Consider the following 16,139-nt stretch of genomic DNA (forward strand, 5'->3'; position numbering starts at 1 on the left):
CCAAATCAACAGTCTCAGCAATATGAGTATCCCACAAATAGGAGTGTGCTAGAGCTATGGAGGGAAGATTCATGGCCTTATTAATTAACTCTGAGGTGCTGCATATAAGGGGAAAACGATAAATCAGGTAGATTACTGCCAGTGATGTGAATTTCCAAATGAAATAAAAGGTATAGCGCCTTGAGTCATTTTGTAAATGTCTATGGTGGTGGGGAGGAGGGTGGGGGGAGAATCTCCAAGGTCATCCCTTATGTCAAGATTTGCCACTATGCACAACAGTCCCTTGATTTCAAGTACTTGACATAGTCAGGTGTGAAGAGGCAGGAATTAGGAAGATGAGTAAAACACATAATGAGAGAACAACACAACACACACACACACACACACACACCTGTGACTGTTATTCCCACGTTTCTTCAAAACATACTTATTGAAAACCTATGTTTAACAGGCACTGTTCTAGAAGCTGAGGATATAGTGATGACCAAGACAGACAAAGTTCCTGCCCCCATGGAGCTCATACTCTTCATGGGGGAGACAGGTATTCAACAGACACAATCCAAAACAGGAAGTTAGAGGCTCAAGTAAAGACAGTGGCAGGGAAAGCATTCAAGAGGTGATTAGGGTGCAGACATTACAAATTTGGGGGCTTGGGTATTTGAAAATGGGAGGAAAAGAGATGGCAAGCAGAGAGCCCAAGCTTCCTAGATTAATGAAGGAGTAGGTACCATTAAACACTGTAAATCCAAAAAGGAGGATCAGTTTCAGAGACAGATGTGAAATAATGGACCTAGCACTGGATGAGTGGAGCCCATTCTGCACATTCGTGTATCAGTTAAGGAGGTGGCAGTTAGAAACAAAAGACCGGAGGGAAGCTAAGGCTACGGGCTGGGGAGTCCTTTCCACAGAGGCACTCACAGAATGGAGTGAATATACATGGAAACACAAAACAGTAGGGATACAAGTTAGGGAGAAGCCTCCATCTATGTAAAGAAGTAGGAGAAGAAAGAGGACGGAACAAGTAAGTGGGCACAAGAGAAGAAAGGGTTTCAGAAACAGAGTGGCCAATGGCATCAAATGCAGGGAGGCCAAGTAGGTGAAGGTGTCAAGGAAGATGCCTAAGTTATCCATGAAGAGGAAATGGGCAGGGAATTCTTGGGACAGACAAGACCTTCAGGTAGATGTGCTGTTACTAAATGAAGCCAGGGAAAGGGATTTTGAGGCCACCAGGAACAGAGATGGGTGTAGAGTATAAGCCGTGGTGCCAGCTTTGAACAAGGGAGGAAGAATGAAGACAATGTGGATGAGAGATCCAGATGAATTTGGAGATGACAAAAAGGGAAGTTGAGGGTGGACACAGAAAGTCTTTATATCTGCTGGTAAGGGGATTGGGAATTCCTTCAGGAACGTGAGTATAATGGGTACACTTGAAATTGATGGTGATAAGTTTAGCAAGGTTTTAACGGAGGATGAAAAAGGATTATGGGACAGTCTTGAGGGCCCAGCTAACGTTGGAAAGGTTATGTTTGTGGTGGGACAAGTCACACTGCTAGGTGCTTTTCTATAGTGATTCTCAGCAGCTAGCCTGAGTAGAGACACTTGTTAGTTTTATCTGAAGCTGAGAGTGGAGATAATGAGTGAACAGGACCAATGGCACATTGGAATTAATCTAAGTTGATAAATTCAAAGTTAATATCCAGCAACCAGCCCAAATGGGGAGGCAAGAAAGGAAGGTCTGAGACACTAGGGGTTTCAAGGTGAACCTATACAGTGCCAGGGAGAGAGCAAAAGAGGCGGCACTGGACACTCTGATCAACAAGGAAATGTCACAGTTGGAAATACCGAAAGTAATCTAACTAAAAAAGAGCAGAAGACATGAACAGACATTTCTCCAAAGACGACATAAAACTGGCCAACAGACACATGAGAAGATGCTCAACATCACTCATCATCAGGGATACACAAAGCAAAACTACAATGAGATATCACCTCACACCTCTCAGAATGGCTAAAATAAAAAATACAAGAAACAACAAGGGTTGGGAGGATGTAGAGAAAAAGGAACCCTGATGCCCTGTTGGTAGGAATGCAAACTGGTGCAGCCACTCTGGAAAACAGTATGGAGGGGCCTCAAAAAATGTAAAATAGAGTTACCATATGATTCGGTAATTACACTACTGGGTAGTTGCCAAAAAAAAAAAAAAGAAAAAAAGAAAATGCTAATTTGAAAAGATACATACATCTCTAGGTTTATTGCAGCATTATTTACAAATAGCCAGATTCTGGAAGCAGCCCAAATGTCCACTGATAGATAAATGGATAAAATGGTATGTGTGTACACACACACACAGAAGAACATTACTCAGCCATGAAAAGAATGAAATCTTGCAATTTCCAACAACATGAATGGACCCACAGGATTTAATGTTAACTGAATAAGAGAACGACAAATACCATATGATTTCACGCATATGTAGAATTTTAGAAACAAATGAACAAAGAAAAAAGAGGGACAAACCAAAAACCAGACTCTTAAATATACAGGACTGATGGTTACCAGAGGGGAGGCGGGTGGTGGGGGTGACATAGGTGGTGGGGATTAAGAGTGCACTTGTTGTGATGAGTACTGAGTGTTGTATGCAATTGTTGAATCACTATATTGTACACCTGAAACTAATATAACACTGTTAACTCTACTGCAATTTAAAAAAAAAAAAAAAAAGACCAGTCATAAATACTGAAGGTGGACACAAGACAGACTAAAAAAAATGGCCTAACAGGGAGCTGTATAAGCAACTGGCTTTAAAACACTGGTTGCCCTAAGAACAAACTGGACAACAAAGAAGTTAGTTATGCAAGAAGCCCAGAGCCTAGCAAGCAAATCATATCATCAAGTTCTGCCAAGACCCCTCTCTCACCATGCCAGCAGCATAAGCTAATTCTGCTGAAGGAAGCCAAAATGTCACATACGGGTTCTTTCCAGCTTCCCAGTGTCCCTTGAGAGTACATGGTTTTTGTAAAACACAATGAGCAAGCCAAATCAGGTTAGAGATATTACAAGGAAAATCTGGCAGGCAGCCATCTCGGCTTTGTTTCAACTGATGTTCATAAAAAAACACGGGTTAAGAAAATGGTAGCACAACGTCTGGTGTTTGAGATCTAACAGCATGCAACATGTTTATGGCATACATTAGGCCACAAACTTCAGTATGGGGCTGGGGCACAGAGAACTTCAGATCTGGTGGACAAAAGGATGGAAAAAGGAAAGCAGGTCTTGTATTGCAATAAATACAGAATGCTCTCAGAAGACCACAAGCAGGTGGTTTCATTAAAACAAAAAACCCAAAACCTACTGCCTTTAGATTAAAAAAAAAAATTCAAATGTTTCGGTCTTCTTTGTATAAAATAGAAGGTCAGTGCACACTTGGCTAATTACAGCTTTTTTTATGAGGCTATGACGGACTATAATCTGGCAAAAATGAGTCCAACTGAAACAGCCAGAGTGATGGTTTGGGGGAATTAGGTGAGGTTTTGGAGTGGGAATAAAAGTGGGGAAAAAGGAAGAAAGTTTTCATTAAGCAGTTTATACTCTGGTAGGAGGATTAAAAAAAGCATCCCCAGACTGATTGTATTTTCATTCCAAACAACCTCTTATTTAGTGTATTTTTCCTTCAAGTTCTTGAACACATTTATAATGATTGCTTTCAAGTCTTTGTTTCCTAAAACTAACATCTGGGCCATATCAGATGTTAGGGAGGGTCTCTACTGACTACTTTTCTTCCTTGTCTAAGATTTTCCTGTCCTTCATGTCTAGTAATTTTTTACTGCATATTAGACATTGTCATATAGGATTCATTCCTATGAAGACTACTGATTTTTGTTCTAGCAGACAGTTCAATTTCAGGCTGATTATGTTGAACTTGTATAGACCTAGATTTATACTTTCTTAGAGCAAATCTGTGAAATGCCCAAAGTGTTTCCCAAGAAGATCTACCTTGTCAGGACTCATGCCTGAACTTTGTCTCCTCTGAAGATTGTACAGAGGCTTGGTTTTAGGTGTTGTTAGAGTGGCTCTAAAGCAGGCTCCACTCCAGGACAAAGTTCTTATTTCTAATATCTCAGTTAAAAGAGTAGGATGTTAACCAGTCATTTCCATGCTGGCTGGGCTGGAATGCAATGCCTACCAGCACCACCTCACCTCTGGTCTCATGGTTTCATTCTCACCCATGTATTCACTGCTCTGGTAAGATTCACAGTCTTACACCAAATAACACGTGCAGCTCACTCTGAACAATGGACTCATGAAGGACCCTCATGCAGACTTCTGTGGCCCTCTTCTGCACAGATCCCTCATCTCCAGTCCCCCCATGCTACAGATTCTCGCAGCTTTAGTCACCCCACCACTGACCTATCTCTTCTGAGGATGGTGGTACTGCAGTGCTGTGCTTAGGTTCTAATGTACTCCACTGCAGTAGGGAAACTGTCCTCAGAGTGAGTCAATGATCAAGAAGGCTCACCTCATGTTTCCTTTCTTTCAGGGACTAGTCTTTACTGCCAATTATCCAGAGCCTACAAACCATTATCTCATAAATCTGTCCAGTTATTTATGGTAGGGGAAATAGTGATAGCCACCACTTAATAGATCTTAATAGTTCTGCATTCCATATGAATGCTGAAGAAAACGTTCCATTTTTATCATGCAGCCCTCTCAATGCAAGTGAGTACCAAAGGCTCCTGAGGGCTCAGAGAAGCATCCCTAGAGTTCCTGGAATCCTCCATTTATTCACTCTCTCTGACTCAGAAACAAGTTCACAATGCATTCATTCACCCATTCAATAAATACTGAGAGTCTATTTGCCACGCACTGTTCTGGGGACTGGGGACCTAGTTGTGGGAGACAGCAAATGTTCCTGCCCTCATGGAGCTTATTTCTTGCTGGGAGTGGTTCTGGTCCCACTCCAAAGCAATGCCTCCCCTCTGCAGTTGTTCCTCTAATTATTGACTTGATAGAGAAAAGGGTGACTTGCCTGAGCAGAATATAAAAAATAATTTAAAAACCCATATCTAGGGGTGCCTCAGTCATTGGGCGTCTGCCTTCGGCTCAGGTCATGATCCCAGGGTCCTGGGATCGAGCCCCGCATCGGGCTCCCTGCTCTGCGGAAAGCCTGCTTCTCCCTCTCCCACTCTCCCTGCTTGCGTTCCCTCTCTTGCTGTCTCTCTGTCAAATAAATAAAATCTTAAAAAAAAAAAAAAACCAAAAACCAAAAAACACCTTTATCTATATAACACTAAGTCACAGACACAGTTGCAGGTGCTTTGTATGCATGAATTAACACGCAAAATAAGGAAAGTGTCATCAGAGGAGGAAACAGGCTGAGACTTGTCAACTTGCTTACAAAGCTCATGAATAGCAGAGACAAGACTCAAACCTAAGTAGTCTGATTCCTCACATATTTTTAAAAGGTTTTTAAGTAATCTCTACACCCAACGTGGGGCTTGAATTTACAACCCCAAGATCAAGGGTCACATGCTCTACTGACTGAGCCAACCAGGCTCCCTACTCCTCCCAACTTATAACCACCGCATTGTTCTATTTCTCAAAGAGAGAAGAGAATTACACTGGAGATGGGGGGAATAAACTGTGATAGTTTCTAAGTAAGAAAATATGTTTTATTTAACAGAAGCCAACTAGGGCCTGGGAAGGTTGTGAGAAGTTAAAAGAGGCAAGAGGCGGCGGCTCAGTCAGTTCAAGGTCTGTCTTCAGCTCAGGTCATGATCTCAGGTTCCTCTCTCCCTCTCCCCGCCTCACTCTCAAACAAATAAGAGAGGCACAAGTTGACTGAGTTACCATATAAGGGCACAATTTTCTTTGTCCCTGACCATGAGGAAAAACGTAGTGTTCTGAATTCTGAATCAGAAAAAGAACAAAGTTTTCCTGAATAAAAGGCTTCAGGGTTCCTTGGGGAAGTTGAGCATATAGGTGAAAGTGATATAATTCTAGCAACCCCCTACTGGTAGATGCAGAACTAGTCCCATCATATGCTTCAAGAAAAAGTGCTCTGGGATCAGGTCCCTATGAGAAATATATTTTCTTTGGAGTCTTAAAATGCACAGCAGCAAAGGAAGAGATCTGATAAATCCTAGAGGAAAGAAACCCATTTTATTTTACTCAGAATTTCCCAAACTTAACTGACCACAGAATCGTTGGTGAGTAAATGAGGTGTGTGTAAGAGACAGACACAAGAAAATACCCCTTGGAATTGCTGTTCTCTAGGAAACCCATTTTAGAATTCGCTATTTAGTAGCAAACACGAAGCTAACTAAATATCCATTTTCAGAGGAGGTCAAACCTTACCAATGTGGCCATGCAGAGTCTTACAAAGAGAATTCGAGAAGAGCTGTAGTTTAGGTATGAGAAAATATTAAATCTTTATTAGGTAGTAAATGACAAGGTACTGACTGCAAGAAAGGTACCAATTTGTGCCTAAGCAGGATATGCCTTTATAGCTTACCCCAAAATGATATACATACTTGAAAAATTACAGTTAAAATGAAATTTCTATTAAGAAAAACATTTTGTAGAAAAGATAGTACAACTAGCAGCTGAGGCCATGTAGGTTATTAGGTCTTTAGGTTATCTCAGTTACCCGTTTTGGGGGGTCACAAGTTACTAATAAGCTATCTTGTCCCCTCAAGGCAGCCACCTGAACCACATCACAATAACCTGAAGGAAACCCCCAGGTATAGGCTAGTGTTTCTCATCAGCCTTTTTATGGAGACTCATATGACTTCACCCTGCAGCTCACCTATCACTTGTCTACTGGTGAGACTGTGAGTGGAAAACAGTTTCTGCCCCGTGCTTGTGAGCTCTGCCCTTTCTCTCCTCCTGAGATAGGAAGGCGCCCCTTCACAGGACAGTGGAGGCCTGTGCCGCTAGGATGTGCCTGGCACACTCAACTTGCTTTGCCCGTAGCAATGCATCACTTAGGAGTTACTGATCACCTCTCTCATGGCAGGTTTAGCTCCGGCTCTCTCCTACTGTTACTAGCTTGCTACCCTCCGGTTACCTACAGCATGGCAATACACTCTGATCTTCAGGTATCTCTGTGTCCCCTCTGCCCAGCTGTCCTACCATTCTTTCTAACATTAGTTTTCCAATTTTTCCTCTTACTTTTCTAAACTAGTCTGTTGCTCTCTGATATCCCAACAAATCAGGCTGTACAGTAATTAGGAACTAGATTCTGGAGCCTAATAATGTAGGTTTGAACCCAATAATCCCCTGCAGAGCACCTGGGGACCTAGGACAAGTAACTTCTTCACCTACCTGTACAGTGGGGATCACAGTACCCCCTTCATATGGTTATTGTGAAGACTGAAATAAGCAATGTAAAAAAATGTTTAGCATACAGCTCAAAGTAAGTGTTATGTTCGCTCTTTCTAGTATTTTTTTTTAAGATTTTATTTATTTATTTGAGGAGAGAGAGAAAGAGCATGAGCAGAGGGGAGGAGGCAAAGGGACAGAGAGAAGTAGACTTCCTGCTGAGCAGGAAGCCAGACGCAGGGCTCGATCCCAGGACCCCCATGACCTGAGCCCAAGGCAGATGCTCAACCGACTAAGCCACCCAGGCACACCTGTTATTTCTTCTATATTCTCTCTCAAAATCTTGTAGCCTTTCCTCTTGACCTTTATATTTCCCAGGTACACGAATATTATACAGGCTCAGTAATTAAATTTCCCATTACATGGACTTATCATTGTTCCTCATATCACAAAATTAACAGAGCTTCCTATCCTTAAAGTTCATATCCATCTCCCCCGCCCCAAAGTGTTCCCATAACCCTAATTCATTCTCATTCTCATTAATCCATTTATATTTTAAAATTTGCTAGGTGTTATAACAGACCCACGTTTCAAGGAATTAAAGTTTTGTTCGACACACTATGTTCAAGAGTAAAGCAATTTAAAATAGGTATAAATAAAGGCTCCAATTTCCACTCAGTTCTTTTCTTTTTAGAATCCAAAAAGCTAGCTCCATTTTAAGGACCCAAACTCTGTTGCTTTCAGTGTTTGGTAACGTTCTTGCCAAAGAAAGTTTCATCTCAATTTTGAGATGTCCAAAAGTACATTAGAGTTGTATAAACAGATATATGACCAGAGAAATATTCTTTTTCCATCTTCACTGCTCAGCAAAATTAGGCCATTTTCCCCTTGAGGTTGGAGAAAAAAAATTATTTTATTTGTGCAACTTTTTTTTTTTTAATAGTACTCTTTCCTGCTGTATTCACGATACTGCTGTCAAGCTGACTTTCTCTCCAGTTCCCTAACCCTTATTATTCTCTTAAATCTTGTACTGGCTTCATGTGAAGGGCCCATGTCTAAGGGCCCTAAGACTCCTTTTAGCCTCTCTCTCCCTATGGCCAGACTTGGCTTCCTCCTCAGAGCTAGCCATGGCTCAGCCCTCTCATTTACTAGGTGTTTTATCCATCACCTACAAATATGCACAGTGTCTATCATGTGCTCAGTACATTACCAATGTGACACTGTCCACAAAGGGATCTCTAGTGAGAAAGGTTGTTAGTAACCTGGGCAATTCTCCATACACAATCCTTCTCTTCACTTAAAGATCAGCAACAAACCTGTCCATCCCCTCGTAGGTCTACTCTGTGTCATCTGGGACAGGACGTGGAGAATTCAGAGTTAAGAATTGCATGTTCACGTTGTTGTTTTTCCTATGCCAAGATTCTCTGGGATTCAGGCTTATCCTACTACACAGTTTATGCTAAACTATCATACTTGATTCAAGTTCTCTGGTGGTGTTTTGTGTGTGGCCCTTGTCCCTATTCTTCGTCTTCTTTTATAGTCCCAAGTCACACCTGGCAGGGTATTTCTTTGATGAGTAAAACCCCTGCTGACAACATGGCTGACAATATGAAGACCGAATGTGAAAATCTCAGATTCTTAGTACAATAAGGTTTGGTATTATAGGAATTTGTATACACATAGGTAACATTTTACCCAAAACACAATAGCTGCACTACTAAAAAGTCCTACTCAGGGCCACAGTTAATCTATAAGCCTATTGATCCTCTTGCCCAATATTAGTAGGCTAATTAACATATCACAGACACATGATTCTAATGTATAATTAGGGACTTTTCAAAACCTATGCTAAACACCGGAAACCAGTTTTGTGAGAAATCCAGGTAAGCACATACACCTTCATTTGTATCAGATGCAATTCTGAAGGTGTTCTACTTAAAATATTTAAAAAATGATGGGCAATGAGACCCTGCAGATACTTTACCAGCAAGGCCGGTAAGCAGGAAATCCAGTCAATACGCAGATAGAGGTTTATGTTAATGAATCATTTTAAAAACATGCTTTATAAAAGAACTTGAAATGGAACAAGGCAACTCAAAGTTCTCTAAAGATTTAAGTAAGTTTTCCCCAAAAATACCTTGAAATGAACAGTATAGATAATTCATTCCCAGTTTTCTACTTCAAACCCTGAACCTCAGCTCTGGTACCAAGAGATGGAAACCACTCTTCGCCTCATATAAAAAAAAGGGACAGTTGATAGAAATTCATGCACTGAATTATGAGCAGAGTTTTTCATTCTCACTGAAAGCCAGTCTTGCTTTTTGCTTTGCCTTTTTCTCTTTGGGGATGTGTGTTTTCTTAACATAAGTTGATTTTAGGTTGTCTCCACAAATCACGGCCTCCTTAATTAAGTTGGCTGAAACACCAAGTCCTCTTTTAGACCTGATAAATCAAGTTCTAAGTGTTCTCAACTCATGCTCACGCGTTCAGTTTCAGTAAAAACTCATGTTACCTACACAGACGGGGTCGGTTGCCGAGAATGTTTTTCACTAAAAATGAGCTGCTATTAAACAACTTTCTGATATTAAATTATTTCAGTTGCTACATCCTGATATATTCTGAGATTCCAACAATGTTCTGAATTCATAAAGTATTTCTTCACCCAGGATTTCAAAGTTTCACTCAAACATAAATCCAGTAATCTCTCAAACTGCTCTATGAAGTCAAAAGAGCATATTCTAACTTTGCATACAAAATACTTCCAGAATGAGCTTATCATAAATCAGTCATGTTTTCAGCCATATGCACAGAAAACTACAATCCCACATCTCTGCAACAGAGAAACAAGAAAATTCTGTATAGAGGTGGATGTTAAATAATCTCGTTTAAATAATCTGCAGTTTAAGACTGCAAACAATTTTTTCTACTGTTAAAAAGATACATTTAAAAAATAAACATGTGGCAGATACGAGGTTGCTATAAATTCTGAAAACTGCTTACCTATTAATGTAACTGAGGGCAACATAGGTTGGCTGCTGTAATTCTTGTTTTTCTAAAACACGTGGATCTGTATCTGTAATAAAAACACAATTATGATTTTTTCAGCTTTTGCATTAGAACATAGGAGGGTGCCTAAGAAAGAAACAGGGGCTAAACAGAGAAAAGATTTAACATTCCTCTTTTTAAAGAAAACCCAGGCAGCAAAGCACCATCATTTGCTCATTCATTCATAAATAACAAGATATTACATTACTTTTCAAGGGAATTCCTAACATCAACAGTGATAAAATGTCCATCTGTCACACAAACTCTTGCACGATCCCCCTCATAAATATTGGTTTTCACTGCTTACAGTTACAATGTTGGCACGGGTTTTGGAGGGTAATCGGCCTAAGAAAGAAAGTCTCTGTTAATTATGCTCACTTGAATGCTGGAACAAATTAGTTGCCAATGGAAAGCTCCATCAGTTTGAAAACCTACTGAGTATTGTTCTTGCTCACTGAACACTTTCCTGGGTTTGGATTCACTTTCTGGAGGGCAGCTCTTCTTTTTAATTGTATAATGAGTTTATTATAACTTTTTCTAGACTCTCTCAATCAAGAATTCTCACGTTGGTTCAGAATCCACAAATACCATTCATCAAAGGGGCTTTCCCCCCTGGAGAGAGCAAATTCAACACCATAGCAACCTTCTGTAATGGTGCCTCTCCAACATGGCACACATACAAAATGCACTTTTCACAACTAGAAATGCATTCTCAAGCTTCTCACATGGAGCAATGATTGCACTAAACACATGCAAAAGCAACGTTTATATAATAAGACTATAAAGGGGGAGAACTGCACACATTTTCATTTTCCTAGAAAAAGGCTCAGACATTTCACACAGATTTCATTATAACCTCATTTAAAACCATCTCATTATTAGAACTCTTCCAGCTGCACTTGGCAATAACACCTTCTTTGATGTAATGACAGATGTTGTTTCAAGCACCTTTGTACAGGAAGCATTTACTGCACGTGGTTGATGTAAGATACACTAACTCCAAAGCACATTAACAGGTGAGGGGGGGGGGGGGGGGGGGGGGGAGGCACAGTGGCAGAGAGCACGGGTGGCAAAAATGATAGCATAAAAAATCAATTTACAATGCTTTTGACTCCCAGACAAAAACTAGGCAGTAGTGGCAATTTTCTTCTTGGTGTTAAAGTTAAGAATCTCATGTTCACTTTATTGTTTTTCCTATGCCAAGAATTTCAGAGACCTACTATTCAGAAATCCTGCTTCCTGGGTCTTTGCCATTGCAGGTCCTTGAAAGCCAAATTCTGAAAGGGACAAAGATTCTCTGAATGGCTCCATCAAGTCGGGTCTCAAGGTTTTGGCAGCATGAGTGAGAACGAATCAGTAACCCAGCATTTCCTCTCCCTCTTACAATGATTACATATGCAACTGTAGCTGTATGTAGATCATTAGCCTGCAGACACAACCCACGGTTCTCTACATACTGGAAACCACTCAAGGGAAACTTAGGTTTTCAAATATAACCCTTCCTCACACTCACCTAAGTCTGCCGTGACCCCACAGCTTATTTGTGTTTCTGAGAAACACTTTGTGCACTCGCCCTGTGTTTGCTAGAGGAGTCAGTAAAACAGTGCTCACCAGGGAAAGGTGTTTTATCCCCAAAATGGTCCACTGGAATGCTGGGCAGGCCATGTGTGCAAATGGTGACTGACAGACCAATCCTACAAGGTCTTTGTAGGTGCTTAACAAGGTAAGAAACAAGAGATTGGAAACAAAAACCATGAAAATGAAGAGGAAGATAAGAAAGAACAAGGCAATGATTGCAAAGGTCTATGTGGAAAATTTCTCAAATGATCACAAGACACTTTGACCTCAGTGGAGCGCCTGATGATGGAAGCGCTTAGCTTTTGAGACAAGGGCCTGAACTTGATTTCACTAAAACCCATTCCTTCAGAGCCATCTGGCACATGATTACATAAGGTGTATTATTTTGAAAGAAAAGAGCACCATTCTGAGTCTAAAGTGTGTGTTTAAAGGGGAAAAGAGGAGGCCAATAAACATTTTTATATTTTCCACTGTTGCCTTTATTCTTGTAATTGATGCTCAGTCTGTTTCCCCACAAACCATCCTTCGAAGCTTTCCTTTGTTTCCAAGTTAGAAGTTCTCAACTCTTTTAAATACTGCTTCTCTAAGCTACCTTGACTTTTACTTTTCTTTTACTAGGTGTGTGAGTAGGTATACACACAAACATATATTTATATTATTCCTTTCCTCTTCACACTCCAAGACCTCTTTGGGGAAGGGGAAGAAGTACCTTATACAAAATCCATTAGTTCTCTAATGCTCAAATGGTGTTGACCACTGACATTCACACAGATTACACCCTGTGATTTTTCACAAACAAGAATGTTTGCATTCCAGCTGCAAAGCAAGGTACTGAAATATTGTTTTCTTCCTTTGTTTCACCACCTTCTATAACCTATGCTAGCCTTACGCTCACATACCCTCAAATGATTAGTGGTGAAATGGACTTCCAGAAGCTTCCAAATGCCACCCTCTCCATGACAAAAAGACCATCTGGAAGCACCTCAAGCAAGATTCTCTTGTTTCTAGAATGTCGACTCTGGCAACCACAAGAAAGCTGGACTTCTAGACAGACTTCCACCAGGCTTTCAACATCTTTTTCAGATAAAATGTTTCCTTGGACAACCTTGAGAACATTCACTAAAGCTTCTGAGTTCTTAAAAATGAAATCAGGCACTTGGTGCCCACAAACCAGGAGAGGTCTACACAAGTGCTACTGGAGGAACAGCATCAGCTGCTGGTTGCAAATAAACATCAGCCCCGTCCCTCGCTTCCTGGCTGACTGGTGTGCCGTGATCGTGACTCACCATTTTATGGATTTAATGACGCCATTGAGCACTTCACATTCAGTACAAGTAGAATAGCTGCCTTTATTATTTCTCCCTCCCTGACAGAAAAGGGACTGCCTGCTGCTAGAAACTCTACAGGAAAGGATTAGAGCAACAAGAGATGAGGATTTTCACAGCAGGACGATGACGTGCTCCTCAGGAACACGGAGCATCCATTGTCAGAGTGAGCTGGAGAGAGTAACACTATCCACTGGAGATTACTGAATTCCGTTAAGAAGAATTTCCTTCTACCACGTGCCACAGCACGGAGAAATTTTCTGCATAGGATAAGCCGCTACAGGAAGAAATGGTATCTCAATGGCAATGGCTCGAGCCCACAATCTCCCTGACAGTTCTCTCGCTTGTTTGTTTACAGTGCCAATTAAAACCTGAAACTGGAACATCAGCTACCACGGCCCAGATATAGAATCCGCCTCGGTCAATGGTCTGTGGGATAGGAACACTTGATTTTTTTCATCACCGCAGGATGCTCCTCAGGCTGGCAACTGGTAAGGCGGCAAGCCTTTCTATCATGTGGCTGTCTGTGGCCACACAGAACAGCACTCTACCACTTTTATAGCACTAAGAAGTGAGAAGAAGATAGACCCAAAGTTTTTCAGCAGGGCAAGGTATAGCCAAAAAAAGCACGGAGAGATTCTGGTTTTCTGCCTCATGCCACCCCCTGCATGCTCACAGATTCCAAGCTGACTGAAGGCTAAGAGAATTCAAAAGTTAAGATTTAGCACTACCCCGGTGATAAAAACCTATCAGCTTGCTTCAGTTTCTAAAACATCTTCTAAAATAGATAGCTATGTGCTTCTTCTGGCATTGCTCCCTCAGGCTAAGAGCCTGAATGCTCAGTTCTACATTAAGGACTAGCCACAGGTACAAAATGGAAGATTCCTGTAACTCACGGGGTCCTAGGGACTCATGGCCTTACGGATTCAACTGGATGGCAAAGGGCTCAATGTCACAGCACTAGCTTCCACAACTTCTCAAGTGGCGGGGTGGGGTGGGGAGAAGGCAGCACGGCAGACGGGAGAGAGGCCAGGACAGGCTTCGGACCCTTCTCAGTAGGAAGCGGGGTTGTGACAGGACCAAGACAAGACCACCCTGCTCCATCAGTAAGGCTCCCGCTCCTCAGCTCTGCTGTCTCTGGTGTTGGGAACCGATGGCAAATTAAGTGGATTTGTGACACACCTTGAACCTTTTGTTGTACTATCTTCAAGCCAAAATGAAAACTATCAAGGTTATTTGCTGGGTTAACTGAGGCTAATTAATAAGCTCATGGGCTTTGGCTATGCTTTAGCTAGCCTACACCGTTAGGATTTTATAGGCCTGAATTACTTATAAATTTAAGAAAGTGAAAAACCAGCTGTCCTACCTCTCAACAAGGCTAGTGAGGCCTCTGTTAGCAATGAGCTATTTGCAAGCTGAGAGGCAGCAGTTGGGGAAGAGGGGATATCATGTCCCCCTGAGAAGGCCTTTTTCAAATTCTGCATCCTCCAAACACCAGGCTCTTTCCTCAGTGGGTACAGCAGCAGTGGGAGGTGGAGAGGATGTGGGTGGGCAGGCAGTGGGCGACTGGCAGTGCTGGAAGACCCTGCAGAGGCAAAGGCCCACCCAGTCAGATGTAGGGTTTTGAAGATCCGGGCTGGATACACCACTTTTCTTTGGACTCACTCCGTAATAATTAATGGGCACAGTCTGTTCTCAGTCTTCTCCTAATAGCTGAACTCCTAAAACCACAGAGTGTTAGTTTATTCAGTGTGGCCTTCCACAACACCCCTGGCTGCCTTCACCACATCCTCTTCTCTGCACCGCTCCGCTGCCAGCACTCCTTTTATTTCGCTCCCCACAGAGGAATCATCTGGGTATACCCTTTTCCCCTTCCACACTTCTCAGGGGAGAAGAACCGTCTCATGTTCTCTCACCTCTCCAGCTCTTGGCTCAATGCCTCACGTGTAGGAGAATGCACACTTACTGAATGTATACGCTCACTGTCAGACCACAAAGTGGAACTTTTGGTCGAACATGGCAAACTGATCAAGGGCATTGGTTGCTGTCACCACCATCCTAGGCCCCACTAAAGTAGAAATAAAGCAATAGAAAACTCCCCAGGGAGAGAAGAAGGGGAGACATCAGCAGGCCAGTGATTTCAGCCAGAATTTTGGAAGATGGAAAAGCCCTGCAGGAGTGGAAAGTGACCCAGGAAGTAGCAGCAGCTACACCCTTGAGTGGCTGAGGAGACCCGTGAGCCTGCTGTGGAAGCCCTGAGAGGCTCTGGCTTGGAGGTGCCAGGGGAGGCGGAAGGGCAAGGAAGGGGAAGTTCGAAGACTGTTTAAAGGATTGATTAGCCAGAGACACTGAACCAAACCAAACATGGCAAAGGGGGAGAAGGGACAGATCAGGTCTGAAAGGGGATGAAAGTAGAAATATGCCTACTACCATTGCTTCCAAGAACACCGGCAGCTAGTTAGAGGATTCCTCTGATTATGTGGGTGCAGAAAAGACACCATCTGATGCTGACATCTCGCAATTCCCTGATTAAATGATCTCCACATAGTTACATCCATGATCAGCAAGCCTCATCCATGCCTCCATCCAGAGCCTCCCATCACCCTTCTACTGCCTCGGTCTTAAATATGAGCCAAGAACAGTCAAGGAAGGATCATCAGACATTTGAAGGAAAGTTGTGAAGATGAACGGGATACATGATAACAATGGTGGTGGAGGGAGATGCGGAGACAGGAGCAGAGCAACAGACTTGGGAGGTCAAGTGACATGGCTGCTCGCACAAACTCAGCTAGTGGTAGGGCTAGGACCGGAAGACCTGCATCCTGAGTCCCAGTAGGTCAGCATTCTGACCTTTCAAAAGGCAGCTCATC

The 16,139-nt window shown here is 42.2% G+C and overlaps 1 protein-coding gene across 3 annotated transcripts in view; it reads right to left on the minus strand.

Annotated features, from left to right (window-relative positions):
* Nucleotides 1-16,139, minus strand: part of JAZF1 (JAZF zinc finger 1) — a 325,709-nt gene that overhangs the window by 127,166 nt on the left and 182,404 nt on the right. For 2 of the 3 annotated variants that reach the window (XM_025873072.2, XM_073899002.1), the window contains exon 2: nucleotides 10,322-10,394. In XM_025873072.2, coding sequence (XP_025728857.1) covers nucleotides 10,322-10,394 — 73 coding nt within the window. Of the gene's footprint in view, nucleotides 1-10,321; nucleotides 10,395-10,574; nucleotides 10,633-16,139 lie in introns of those variants that run through there. The other variant, XM_073899003.1, reaches the window with a different exon arrangement.

Source organism: Callorhinus ursinus, unplaced genomic scaffold (genome assembly GCF_003265705.2).
Source record: "Callorhinus ursinus isolate GAN/ISIS: 27379988/994484 unplaced genomic scaffold, GSC_fseal_2.0 scaffold12, whole genome shotgun sequence".
Classification (NCBI taxonomy): Eukaryota; Metazoa; Chordata; class Mammalia; order Carnivora; family Otariidae; genus Callorhinus; species Callorhinus ursinus.